General features: G+C 37.3%; 1 protein-coding gene across 2 annotated transcripts; it reads right to left on the reverse strand.

Annotated features, from left to right (window-relative positions):
* Nucleotides 1-1,333: 1,333 nt before the first annotated feature.
* LOC131318529 (uncharacterized) lies at nt 1,334-12,651 on the reverse strand. 2 transcript variants are annotated; one of them, XM_058348365.1, is made up of 15 exons: nt 12,434-12,651; nt 10,612-10,770; nt 9,440-9,513; nt 9,250-9,364; nt 9,017-9,108; nt 8,781-8,931; nt 8,501-8,694; nt 6,739-6,932; nt 6,555-6,653; nt 5,251-5,372; nt 3,623-3,724; nt 3,098-3,207; nt 2,849-2,936; nt 1,870-2,066; nt 1,334-1,676 (listed from the first exon to the last, which is right to left on the reverse strand). In XM_058348365.1, the coding sequence occupies exons 2-15, from the start codon at nt 10,720-10,722 to the stop codon at nt 1,460-1,462; spliced, it is 1,866 nt and encodes a 621-aa protein (XP_058204348.1). In that variant the 5' UTR covers nt 10,723-10,770; nt 12,434-12,651; the 3' UTR covers nt 1,334-1,459. The 2 variants fall into 2 exon arrangements, with proteins under 2 accessions (XP_058204348.1, XP_058204349.1); XM_058348366.1 differs by lacking the exon at nt 12,434-12,651 and adding an exon at nt 12,197-12,328.
* Between the last annotated feature and the right edge of the window lie 987 nt (nt 12,652-13,638).

Consider the following 13,638-nt stretch of genomic DNA (forward strand, 5'->3'; position numbering starts at 1 on the left):
GGCCAAGACTCGAGAGTCAAGAGACTCAATACAGTAGATATTTATTTATTCTTTAAATATCCCTAGCCTTTGAATTTCATGAAAAAGGTAACAACCACCTATCCTTCCATGCTCGGATCAAAAAAAAAACCCTATCCTTCCATGCAGAATGTGACTCCGCAAAAAGATTCCAAATAATAATCCAATATTTTATCATTTTGGAGGAAGAGGACTCCGAACCTTCTTTCTCCCGGCGTTAGAGGTCCGACTCATCAGCACGAGACAAATTTCCCCGGGATGTTCGATTTTGGTCCTTAATTAGGATTAGACGGGATAGTCTGACCATACTTTAATAAAATCAATAGTTTTGATTTGCTTAAAGACTCAGCAAATCCAAACTCTTGATTACAGCAACGGACGATCTAAATTTGGATTATCCCGTTAAATCCAAAACTTTCCCAAACTTGAACTAGAGAGAATCCAAACCATAAGAAATACTCACTCCGTCTTTTTTTTAGAGTCCAGTATTCCATTTTAAGCTATCCCTTAATAAGTGTCCATTTTGTAAAGTTAGTGGATAAAAATTGGTGTATTGTCTATTTTGTCCCTAAAAGTAAATTCCATTTTGAAAAAATTAGTGAGTAAAAATGTAATAATGATAGGTAAGTAGGAAAAGTGAAAGAAAAAGTTGATGTAAAAAGTATAATGATGATGTCTTTTTAATAAATTGGAGTTACAAAACAGAACATTTAAAAAGGAACGGAGGAAGTACGAGTTTTTGTGCAGCTCTCCGGTCATTTTCGCGCTCAACATTTTCCTAAAACCACTTTCATTTTTCCGTCATCTACTCTCATCTGCACCCTTCCCCCTTGGAGCATCTAATAGTCTGTTTTGTAGCCTAATATTAAATTAAGGGCACGCCGAAAATTTAGTTAACTTTTGGACGATTCATGTGTTTTGGAGCTCCAACGGGGCAAGCAAATGAGAAGAGATCCATCCATTCATCAGACAATTAGGAATAACTTCCTATACCGTAAGTAAAACCAATACATAATTTGTACGTAATACCAAATATGTATGAAAGTAATTCGTAATATTTATGTGCGCAACCAGGTACCTGAAACAAAGATGTAGCATCACGAGGGCTATTTCCTCAGCCCTTGTTTTTTCGATTTTTGTTCTTTTCATAAGAATAAGAATTTACTTACCACAAGAAACCATAGAAAGCAACTTAAACATTTCTATGGTTCTTTCTCCAAAACAAAAAAACCGCAAATAGAAACATTTAGTTCAACGGGATTCCAATAGCAGGGTTTTAAGTAAACAAAAATATGAACAATTCAACAGGATTCCATGAGGCCAAAATAAGAAAGTTTAGGATTAAAATATCAATGAAAAAAAAAGGAGGCAAAAGCAGCACCACCGCGTTGTGGTGAAAAGTTTCAATGTTGCTTTTCCAGCAAAGACAATTTTAACAGTGTCAAACTGATGAGACGGTAGCTGTATAAGAACCATTATTGTACTTCAAGCCTTTCAGGAAGGCCGAACACAATTTAGGAGAAATAATTGCGTTAGAAATACCGAAGACACTGCTACTTTCTTCCAACCCTGCAGATCCAGTGGGTTGATGATTTGATTTCTCACAAATTGTTTCAAGACCAACATTCAATCCAGTTGAGGTGGATTCTGTGACAAAACTGCATTTTACCCGAATTCAATGCATCAGCCGCGAACTAAATACAAAATAATACTCACAATACAACCACAGTTCAATAAAAGTATTAAAACACTTCTCAATGGCGACTGAGACGATTAGGCAGAAATCTATCTAAATTAAAGGGTTTACCCGATATTAGGATACACTCCCAAACCTCATTGAAATTTTCATACCTTGCCTCAAAATTCATTCCCTCAGAGCCCATGGCTTCACATAAACTGCATATTATCCATGGAGGAAGATACGCGTCTTTGATTTCGATGCTATAGCAGAAACCAGCAGATGAACCCTGACAAGTTTCATCTTTGCTGGTGAATTCCTTTTGAGGGAAAGGAAAATTATCAGCCTTCCTCACCTCCTTGCATCTAACCTGCAAAAGAAGGCAAACACATATTTTATTGGCAGATTATATACTTGAGAACTATAGCAGGAGAATACACTAAGTCTAAATTCAAGGAATCAAGCTAAAGGACAAAGAACAAACTAGTCGATACTCTATATCAAAGGCAGTCTTTCCTGTTTAAATAGAGGTATAGTGACACACAAACAAGTTCAGGAGAAAGAGACTAGGAAATGTAATACATGATGTTTTCATACTTTTCCAAGTACATGTATTGAAGAGAAACATCTAACTTCAATATGTATACATAACCTGACCCCTGATACCAAGTTAAGTCACCATTTGTTCGTACAGCTTATATCTTTACGAATGAAGCCAAGAGGTTATATCCGAGATATTGCCACCTGACCCTCAGAGATGAACAAGTGGACACACAAGGCAGTTACTCTTCAGGTCCAAGTAAAACAAATGGGACCCTTCAGAGAAGAGAGGGCAGTTACTCTTCTGCTCCTCAAACTGACAGGTAATAGAGTTCCACATTGGCAATTGAAGAAATGGTAGTTTTCCCAAGTCATTGGTTCCAAGGAAGCTAATATTCCTAATGATGAAAGCTTCGGTTGGATGGTACATCACTACAAACAGTTAAATCAGCAGTTAACCAACTATGAATTTCCCAAATGATTATGGACTACATAAACATAATATGAGTGATACTGCAGGAATAATGACACTCCAGTTGAGACTTGAGAGAATAAAAGGAGAAAAAACTCAAAAGAGCTCTTTTATCAGCAGGACATGGTTAGCGGAAGTACCTCTGGAGAAGAAAGAGCAGCATTTTGAAAAGGCACTGGTGAATATAGTACGGGAACATCAGCACTGGTCAAAGATGTTAAGAAAAATCTGGAAAATGGCAGCCAGAAAAGAGGAATCACAATCCAGCAACAAGCTAAATTCTCTAACATGATTAAACAAATTGTAAATCAGAAAGAGTGCTCTACCTTCAAGGTCAAAGGATGAAGAGAGATGTTATAAGACATGATCAAATGATCTATTACACCAACCTGTAATTCAGGAGGAAATCGAACAACCCATGCACATTCTGGTTTCCACTGAATGCAAGCAAAGATTGTGGGCTATTATCCACATCAGACATGGAACGATGGCGCCGAATCTGCATCAAATCGAAGGCAGGAATCAGTAGCAATGCACAAGAAATGACTTCAAGCTGGTAGAATTCTCATGTCTCTGAAAAGCAACGCATGCAGAAGTTTTCTCAGTGCTCGCAACATCTCCAATTAAGATAGAGTCTCATCAAACATTGAAACACAGAAATATGCGAAAGGAGCAACAAAAACACTTTAGACTGCTCCTAAAATTGTAACTGATGAAACTTTCTTGTGACTAATAATTGAATACATGGACAAATAAAGACCAGTACAAGAACAGTTGGAGCATGAGCCCCTTCAGTGGAGATATATTTAAGAGACTGGTTGGATGACCTACAGAGGAGTCTCATTTTCTACCTAAGGCCTTAGATTTACATTCTATGAGATGAAGTGGACTAAGAATATGAGCATAGATTGTACCTGGCCTAGATTATGTTTTTCAATCTCAGACAGCTCAACCAGGTCTTCTGTAGTATGTTGCTCAACTTTTGAATGGCAAAGAGGCATTGAGAATTGAATATCCTAAATCATACTTTGAGCCATCAGAAAACAAAAACATAACATAAAACAATCATAGGTTAAAAGTTAAAACCCATCGGGCAAAGTGTACAAGTTAAAACGGCAAAAAGAAATATTTTCCAAACCCTGATATCCGATTGGTAAATAAAAGAACTCCAGAGTCAGTTATCTAGAATGTAAGTGCACTTCAGGCATTAAATTTCCGGAAACTGAAGTTCATCGTGTCCAGGAAATAATTAACACTAAAGGCAGAAAGCAGCTAATTCCGTGAGTATATAACCTTCTTCAACAGTAGCAAGTTATGGAAGTCAACTGTACATTTCAGTACAATCCAAGCAACTCCACTGTTTGATTGTAACGCCATCTCAGTATGTCTAACTTACTAGCATTGAAATGTGGGTATAAAAGCTTTTCCCATTCACCGGGTTATACACCCTGGTAAGAATATTTTCAATTCTCTCGAGGAAGCTTTTAGTTCCCTCAAACCTAGGTAAAGCAGCTAAACTTAAGTCACCAGCATTCCACACGCCATTTAAAAAATAATAATAATAATGGGTTATGCATTTTGGTTCGTCATCTTTTATCCCGAGATCAGAAAAATTGGTCACACAAACCTACTGTATACTTCCATTTATAAACAAAAGACATTCGTCCTCTGTTGGAAAATATCAATTCAATGCGTCATACCAGCAACCCGTGGAAACCCTTTTAAAAAGCATTCTAAGCTGATCCCGATTATGAGCCATCAAGATTATTGCATATATAGTGGAAAATCTTTCAAATCAAGTATTTAGGTTTGCACCTCTAACAACGCCATTAATCAGTATGAAGTTATGAACATCCATGACGTTAAGTCAAAAGTGCTAGGAATCCCAGAACTGCACTCATCAGTGTCTGCCAAAATTTCAAATTATAAGTTTTATATCCTTCAATTACTTGGCATGTCAGTGATGTCACTGCCAGAGCCTCACTTATGCATCCGATACATGTCAGACACCCACCTGAAATGCATCCAACTTTCTAAGCAGAGTATTTTTAGTCGAACACACTGTGGACACCTTAAGAGGTCAGAAAGTAATTTTAAAAAGTTTGAGTAGGGCCAAAACTGTAATTTATGCTTAACTTTTAAATACTTATTTAGCGACTATGTTTATTTTTCCCTAAATTCATAGAATAATACTCGGCGTTTTACATGAATTTATCTAGATACCTACAATATATATGTTCTTAATCAGATATCCCCAAAGTGACCATGCCCTAGTCTCTGGATAAATAATGTGTAAGTGTTCGTATCGCGTCATACCCATGCCCGTATCCTCTAACTGCCAGCAACCATCACAACTAACATGCGCTGAAAGGCTCTGTAAGATCCAGTTGATTTAAGGAAATAGATAAGTCAATTTCCACAACAAATATACGCAAAACGAGGTTCAGCCAAAATATGAAGCTACTCCTGTGCATGCTACCGTAGAATAATCAGAACAAATCCAAGTGCAAGCACAAAGGAAAGCTACGAGATTCCATCTTACATGTTCTTTTAATAATGACCTCAAACTTCTTGTGGACTGCGATATATATGCGTTACATGAACGCTTGCTTTCCTTAGAATCACCACGACCAATGAACATCACTACAAACTGCGCTGTGCACACTGTATACGTTTCAAAAAAAGAACAGATCAGTGAAAACTATCTTATTTGAACAAGCAAGCAGATAAAGGCATAGTATTACACTAAGGAGAGATTAAGTATTACAAGAATGTGCAAATGGAAACATCAGTCATTTATTATCATTGGAAGTTTGAAGGGAACAGAATTATGGGGGCAGCTGGCACCACCCTAATAATCGATCAAAAGACATACTCCACAAACTCACCGCAATGACCTTTCCCCAATAAAGGGGAAATGCAGATCCAGAGTCAACTAGAAGTACTTTCACAGAAATCAGAGATCAACAGTTAAACCTAGACAAATCCTAATTCAGCCTTCTAAAAAATTGCACAACTCTCCCATCCTTCCATTGTTCTACACACCTGCGCCTAGAGAATTTTGTTAACCACAAATGGGTAACTTTTTGAATTTCCACAGGTAATGCAACCACAACTATCCAATCTTCTCAAGGTTGTTAAAGCATCCAGCTCAAAGCCAATTGCTAATAAATGGAGAGGCTACCTGGGCTCTTGAACTAGTTTGGAGGCATTTTATAACCAATGCAGGACAATAACAAAATTCTATTTTCTAGGGACTCAATTATCAGATTTCACCCGATTAGCCTAGTTTTGTTTACAAAACACAAGCACAGATAGAAAGAATGATTGATACGTGTAAAACTACAAAAGTAATTAGAAAGACATAACTATGGGCTGTGCCCCCCTTTTGTGCCACTTTGGGCGGTGCTTGAATCATTAAAACAATCTGCCTACAATTGTATCATTTTCATGCTTAAATACTTTCAAGCTTGATTTGTTGGCATGCTTGGCTGCTAATGCGCAATCTATAAGCTTTTCACTATGTCCACAGGAGGTAAGGCTGTGCCGATATTGAAGAGCCGTATCAATCAGTTGGCATGCCCTTTTTCTGCATACATGGCTCTGCCAATTCTTGATATTCTCCTCAAATTTAGCTAAGCAGTTCAAAATTAAAGGACAATGATATCTTTAACTTCGCAACACAAAGTATTAACTAGTGAGGTTATCAAATTTGGGAAGGAATTTTCTTAATTTCAAATGTGGCTACAAAGATGTAATTTGTGAATCTCTTTACCCACGGCTCTTGGCCAAAATTCCGGCTAGATTAAACAATCAACATTGTGAATGCATTAAGAAGTTAATTACCATAAAAAATGTCACAAGCACCCTTCCGAAGCATGTAATAAAGACTCCGAAATGCATCCTCCCATGCTGATTGCCTTCTGCTCAAGAAATCCATTTGGACTAAACAAAGAAGATAACTTCAGAGTTAAAAAGGATAAGATACAAAAAAACAAAATAGCGCATACGGTTATGATTTTGGCCAAACCTTGTTCCGTCGAAGATATGGTCAATGCTGCTACAAGAGAAGGTGGTAAAGAAGACTGTGGGTACACCCATGAATGTAAAACTTGTAGGTTATCAACTACTTGGTTTGTGGAAGTGAAGCCTGACGAGCAACTCATTTTTTGGCAAAATTGGGCCACACCACTACAGGAACCACGCGTGATTAACCTATGAAACCTAAATAATCACGGAATATACGAGATCAGGTAATGGTTCCTCAAACTAATTACATTAATTAACACAAAACCAAGTAAACAACATGCGATCTAATTAAACTCTAAAACAGACATTAACCAAAGCCTGGTTTGGCTTAAGTAAGCCACTTGGATTATTGGTTCGGCTCGACGAGGAATCAGAAAAGAAAAAATTCAAGATCCAAACTCAAAATTTTGGAACAAAGACAAAAATAAGCCAAAAAGGAATTGAGACCAAAAAAAAAAAAAAAAAACCAAACCAGGCCTAAATAAACATTGAATTCAATAAAGAAGCGAACGCAGTCAAAAGCTTTATGTGAGCACATGGTTATCCTCAACTTTCCAAATAAGAAAGTGGGAGACGAATCTTGGAACCCAATGGTGAATATAGCAGCCGAGAAGATTATCGAAACTATTTCACAGTTTAAATGCTTCCTTTTATATGAGAATAAACTTGAAAAGTTTATAAACAAGGTAGAAGCTACACAAGTATCTCTCTACTTTAAAGTAGTAAATATATAATTGCATCCCACTCTCATCAATTGAACTTGGTCCGCAAGAAGAATAAACAAAGAAATCTGATGTAAAAATTCCCCTTTACGCCAACTTGATCCGAATAGTTATTTAAAAAATGGTAAAATAGAGAATTAACTAAGATAACATAAAACAAGGGAGGGAGTTTGTTCAAATAAACACCTAGAAAATAAAGAGGAATCTCAATTCAAATTTGGCTAAAGGGATTGTATTGATTTTGATCGTGTATCAATATCTCTGAAAGTTTGGACAGCACCTCCCAAGGTAATAAGGTATGGATCAGAATTAAGGGGGCTGATTGCAGTAAATACTTCCCGATGATAAAGTAAAGAAGCACTAGCAGTGCAACTAATGTTTTAAGAGTTACTCTCCTTGAATACTCATATGCTCTCAAGTCGATTGCCTTAGTTGACGCTGAATTTAGCATAAGACTGGATAGAAGAAAACAATCTTTAATCGACTACACCAACCACCCTCAACACGTGAACATTGTGCAAGCAATGAAGACCTAAGTCTCCACATTCACAAGTTCTAACTTGAATAATGAACTTTGCTGGCAGTCAAGCATTCGTTATGTGCTTATAATTATAAAAAAAATCTTGCCACTATATAAAATGTCAGGGAAAAAAAACACAGAACGTGGAAGAGAAGTGAACACCATCACAAAGAAAATCTTGAGAGAAAGAGAGAATGCAGGAATAATATTCAGCTAATCATGGAAATGTGCATAGAATGTCAATGAATGCAGGAATTCCTTGGTTCACCCTATCATCCCCTCAATGATCAATCCTGCTCCCTGAAAGTGCATCCTACATGGCCAAATCCTTCTTAAATCCAAAGTGCTAGGTGAAACTTTCAAGGTAAGATTTTAAGGTAAACACATTGCATGCATCAATCATTTCTAGCATAAGCAGTCAGATTAAACAGAGAATACTAGAATAGACATCAATTTGACCCTAGTATCTAAGCAGGCAGAACTAACGTACTTGAATAAAAACAAAGATTGAGTAACCTCACCAATTTACAGAGGAAGAGGATACAACCCGCATGGTTGTTTTCAATGTAAAATCCAGAGGAGTCATCCGCCCAAGAATATCGAATTCACTGCATAAATTTCCCATTGTGAAATCACCTATTCTTTCGGAAGAATCAGGAGCTACACTGGACAACAAAGAAGGTTCATGAGCAACCAATCCTTTCAGAGCTCTATCCTGTCAGGAAAAGAAAAGATGTCAGTTTATTTTCATACACAAAGTATTATATATAGAATTTGAGTGCTGCCACCAAAAACAAGTACCAAATCAATAATATCCAGGCCAGTTGTCTTCTCGCCACCAGATGATAGATCTGTAACACTGCGGAACGTACTTTCTCTACATTTCTCGTTTGTTTTAGAAGCTTGTGCCTCACCATCTCTTGTAACTCCACTAGAAGCAAAATCCTCAGGACTGACAGGAGACAAAGCAAGAAAATCAAAACAGAAGAAGATAGTCCATTGATTACCTAAAGGGACATTAGTCTGCAAAGGACTACCATGAAACCTGAGGTTGGCTTTTGGCAGCCGAAACTGACGAAACAGAGCAACTCTTCAAGGTGCCAGTATGCTCCACGGGACTTTCTTCCGGCTGGTGAGAAAACACAATATGGTAACCATCAAATGACAGCATTTACAAGTCACAGCATGAGAATACTTAGGTATGATGAAAATTTCGACATATCATATTTGCGGATCGGCATAAATATTATCCATTACTAAAAGTACTGACCTTTGCACTTTCTTTTCCAGAAAGCATCCTAAGCCTAATGCTGCTTTTTTTTATGGGGTATACTTCGTCCAAACGGGTGTTGATGTATCTTGGATACTTTGATCCAGTAGTGCTCCTAAGGTAAATCAGGAAACTGGTTATAAAATACATTTCACAAATAACCAACCGATACGATAGGAGAAAAACCTACTTCAGAGAACTAAGCTCGGGAGCTGGGGATTCATCAACAAGCTCCACAACATGCTTGCGCTTCAACTGTTCCCCCTGTCACTCAAACACAATGCCTCTCAGCTAGAACTTGAGCATGCGAAAAGATTTGCACAAACTAACTAAATACAAATGCATAACAATAATTACTTAATCCCTCCGTCCCATAAAGTTTGGCACTTTCACTATTCCAGCCCTATGAGAAAATTAACTATATCTTTTAATCCGTAATGTTTATTATAAGCAATATGGATCTTGTTTGATAGATTTTAATTTGTTCTATTAAATAAAGTTCAAAAAATCGCCTAAAACATTATGGATTAAAGGATATATGCAATTTAAAAATGGCACACATGCCTGAAAATGCCAAACTTTATGGGACGGAGGGAGTAATATACTTAGTAAAAAGAGATTCAAATAGTGAGCTAATACCACAGCTACAATATCAAAATTTTGGTAAAAGCAGATGTGATACTGGAGTAAAGTCTTCTAAATCATTAAGAATTTCAATCCATTGGTGAAGTTATGCAAATATATCAACACAAAGGCAATTCAGACCATTTATGGGCAGATAGCACGCAGCCAATAAGAAGGTTAACTATGAAGTTTCTCCAACTCTCTCATTTACTAATCAACAAATCAGTTAACTTACAGAACATCACATAATCCCTTTAGTGCCGTATACAAATGCCAATCGACTTTTGTGAGGACAATAATCACTTCACAAGGCTTCAACAAAGGGGAACACCAAATAGGCATCTTAATTGTAAATTGTAATAAACATATATAGTACCTTTTGAAACAACAGATGATACCAACAAAAGATTCAAAACCAGTCACGCTCTCCAAACCAGGGTGGAGTACAAAAAACCTATATCGGATCCCTAATCAATCTAGCATAGTTCTAATCCTTAATTAGAAGCTGAAACGCATGTTAACTATCCAGTACCAACGTAACTCCCTTATTCCAAATTGTACAGGTATACCAAGTTCCTTTTTTTTGTACACAGGTATACCTAGTTCAAGATAGATTAAATTGCAGGTTGACTATCCAAACAGATAAGAAGCCAATCATATAAAGAGAGTCAAGAGACTGCTGAAATCCCAGGTGAACATACAAAGGAAATGAATGAAAATCAAGATTCAACAACTTACTCTCAATTCTGAAGGTGTCTTCCTTTTAAGTCCAGTGCCAACCTTTAAAGGCCCAGCAACAAATTGAACAGCATTGGAAGATACAAGGCCTTGGGTAGATACTTTCGCCATGCTACGTTAGACCTAAAATCAACAAATGTATAATCCAAGCAACTCTCTCTGCACGCATTCAGTCATCGAACAACAGTCAAATCAGCATCCATAAAAAGGAAATAATCTTAAGCCTATATTTGCTCGACTTTCTTGTTAGAGAAGGGAAAGAAGAAAAGAAAAGGAAAAAGATAACAATCAGTGTTTTAAAAGGCCTGAGGTGCATCGAGGCACCAAGCACCAAGGGCCCCTGTGGCCTAAGCAATGAAGCACGAAGCGAGGTGCACGCCTAAGTGAAGTGCAGCACACATTGGGGGAAAAAAGTAGAATGTGCCTTATCAAGTGACCAAATGACCCAATATCATCAAACTTGACATCTATTTTTGAAATCAACATCTACAGTAAGCCAAGTACCATACTTTGGAGTCCTAAAAGTCAGAACAACAATAATCATACATGACATTCAAACATACTATGCAACCATCAAAAACTACTCTTTGAAATTTTGAATGTTTAAAACAATGAATAACTGACAGAAGGAATTGAATAGCTATTCACTTATTCCCTAAAAGATCTAAACTTTATCTTCTATTACATGTACATAATTGAAATAGCCAAGTTAATTGATGTTCCTTTCCTCGATAAATCCAAATTCCATACAAAGATGTTAAAGAACGAAGTTAGATATACATCTGTACACACGCGTGCATTTATATTACAATATGCACATATGTATACTTGTGTGTGTGTGTGTTGACACACGGACTAATACACAGAATCATACTTCTTATTTGAGTAGTTGTCATCAGTGTTCTAAATGGCGGTCGCCAAGGCCGCCTAGGAGCTTGGAGGTGCCCTGCCGCCACGCCAATACCCCTTGGCGTTTGATTTGGCGCCCAGGGAGGTTTGGCTGTGTTTGGTGGCCACCTAGGCGGCCTTGGCAGTCTTGGTGGCCATGGCGGTCTCGGCGATTTGGCGCCCAGGGAGGTTTGGCGGCCGCCTAGGCGGTCTTGGCGGTGTCATCGACGTCTTTGGAGGCCTTTGGCGGCCTAAAATGTATAGTATTAAACTAATGGAGATCAAGTTTTGGAAGGGTATGGAGGAGAAGAGTTAAAGGAAGGAGATGAACTTTTAACTTGGCAATAGAGATCTCCGATCTCGTTTATTTCTACTTATTGTCTTATTCAACTTATTTGCTAGTTGCTACTACTTAATTTCATTTGGCTTTGTACATTAAATTTTGCATTATGGTTATGTAGAACTTTGAACTTGCATTATGGATACATAGAATATAGTTTGATTGGATAATAGTTTGTTTAAAAAAAAAAAAACGCCGAATTGCTTGGCAGCCGCCTAAGCGGCTTGGCGCTTGGAGGTGAGTCTCCGCCCTACTAGGGCCAAGTGCCATTTAGAACATTGGTTGTCATTATAAAGAAGAAGATCTGAGGATCAAGTTACAGAGATACAGGACACTAAAAACACAGGGGGCAAGCACCTGAAACAGACACTGATAACTCCATAAGCAACCCCGGGAAAACAACTAAAGCATACTCAACACAACGACAGATGCGACTGTCTACTCAGCATACTTTTACATTAGGCATAGAGGTACGTAAGTGGAAGTGCAATCTGAGTATGTAAACAAACAAAAAGTATAGAAACAACATGAGATGGAAAATTCAGATTTGCGAAAACAAACAAGGCACAACAATCTCCGAACATCAATGCGTACCTATGATGTCGAAAATCGCTGTAGAACTGGGTGCCCTAGTTATCTGATTCGGACTTGTGCCGGAGAGTGTGTGTCGATTTGCCCTAACCGAGATGCTTAGGGCAAATCTGAGAGAGAGAGAGAGAGAGAGAGAGAGAGAGAGAGAGAGAGCGGTCGTAGAGGTTGGGTTTTGGCTTCGTTTCAAATCTGAGTAATTCCCTCCGTTTTGGTGCTTGGGCCTTTTATCAAAAGTTGAACTACTCTCTATATTCTGATCAAAAAAAAAACTACTCTCTATATTTTTTCGCGAAAAATGCACCGATGGGTTTACGGACCCCGTGGAGCACGTATACGGCGGTATACGTAGAGGTAGGCATCCTATCATGTCCTGTGTTCGTGTGTGTCATTTCATTTTAGTATATTTTTGCTTCATGTCAAAATTTATGTTAACTAGACAGATTATACATATTTGAAACTAACTCGACTTAAAATCATGTCTTGACCGGGTTAAAATTGTTTAGAACCTTACTGGTGGATTTGGCTTAATAACTTGTCTGAATTACTCTCTTTTTTTTGTTTTTATTCAAATTTTTTCACATTTATTAGTTTTGCATCGATTTTTTTATGCATAATTAGTTCATCTGGACAAGAGTCATTTAAACGTAAAAAAGTTAAGATAAATTATGGGCTAGTTCAGGTAATTGGCCCATATTCTCAAGAACTTCAACCCAATTTAAAAATGCACCATCAAAGAGAGACCCATGCTTTCTTACATAAACTTACAAGTAAATAAAAATGGGTCATACTCTTTAATTAAAGAGCAGTTTTTTGGACTAGCCCATAATTTATCAAAAAAATTATGTTTAGACCTAAGAAGTTTTGAATAAAAAACAAAAATAATTCAAAACAGAAAACAGATTTTCGAATTATCTTTGTCTTCTTTAACATGTCATGTAAAAGTTCATTTTATTATACATATATAAGTATTTCATCAATTCATCCAGTTTATCCTCATTACATAAGTACTGTTACTGTTATGTTATGTCAGAAAGTTTATTAACCTTCAAATTCTTCGACCCTCTCAATTTTAAAAATAAATAAATAAGGGTAATAAATCTTCGGCCCTAACCTTGATTAGAATTCCTTCCTACCCTCATGGAGTGTCAGGCCCTGTTTGCTGTCTCTTGGACCATGGGACAGGATTAGCAACGCTTTGGGCCCAGTAA

Source organism: Rhododendron vialii, chromosome 3a (assembly GCF_030253575.1).
Source record: "Rhododendron vialii isolate Sample 1 chromosome 3a, ASM3025357v1".
NCBI classification, from domain to species: domain Eukaryota; kingdom Viridiplantae; phylum Streptophyta; class Magnoliopsida; order Ericales; family Ericaceae; genus Rhododendron; species Rhododendron vialii.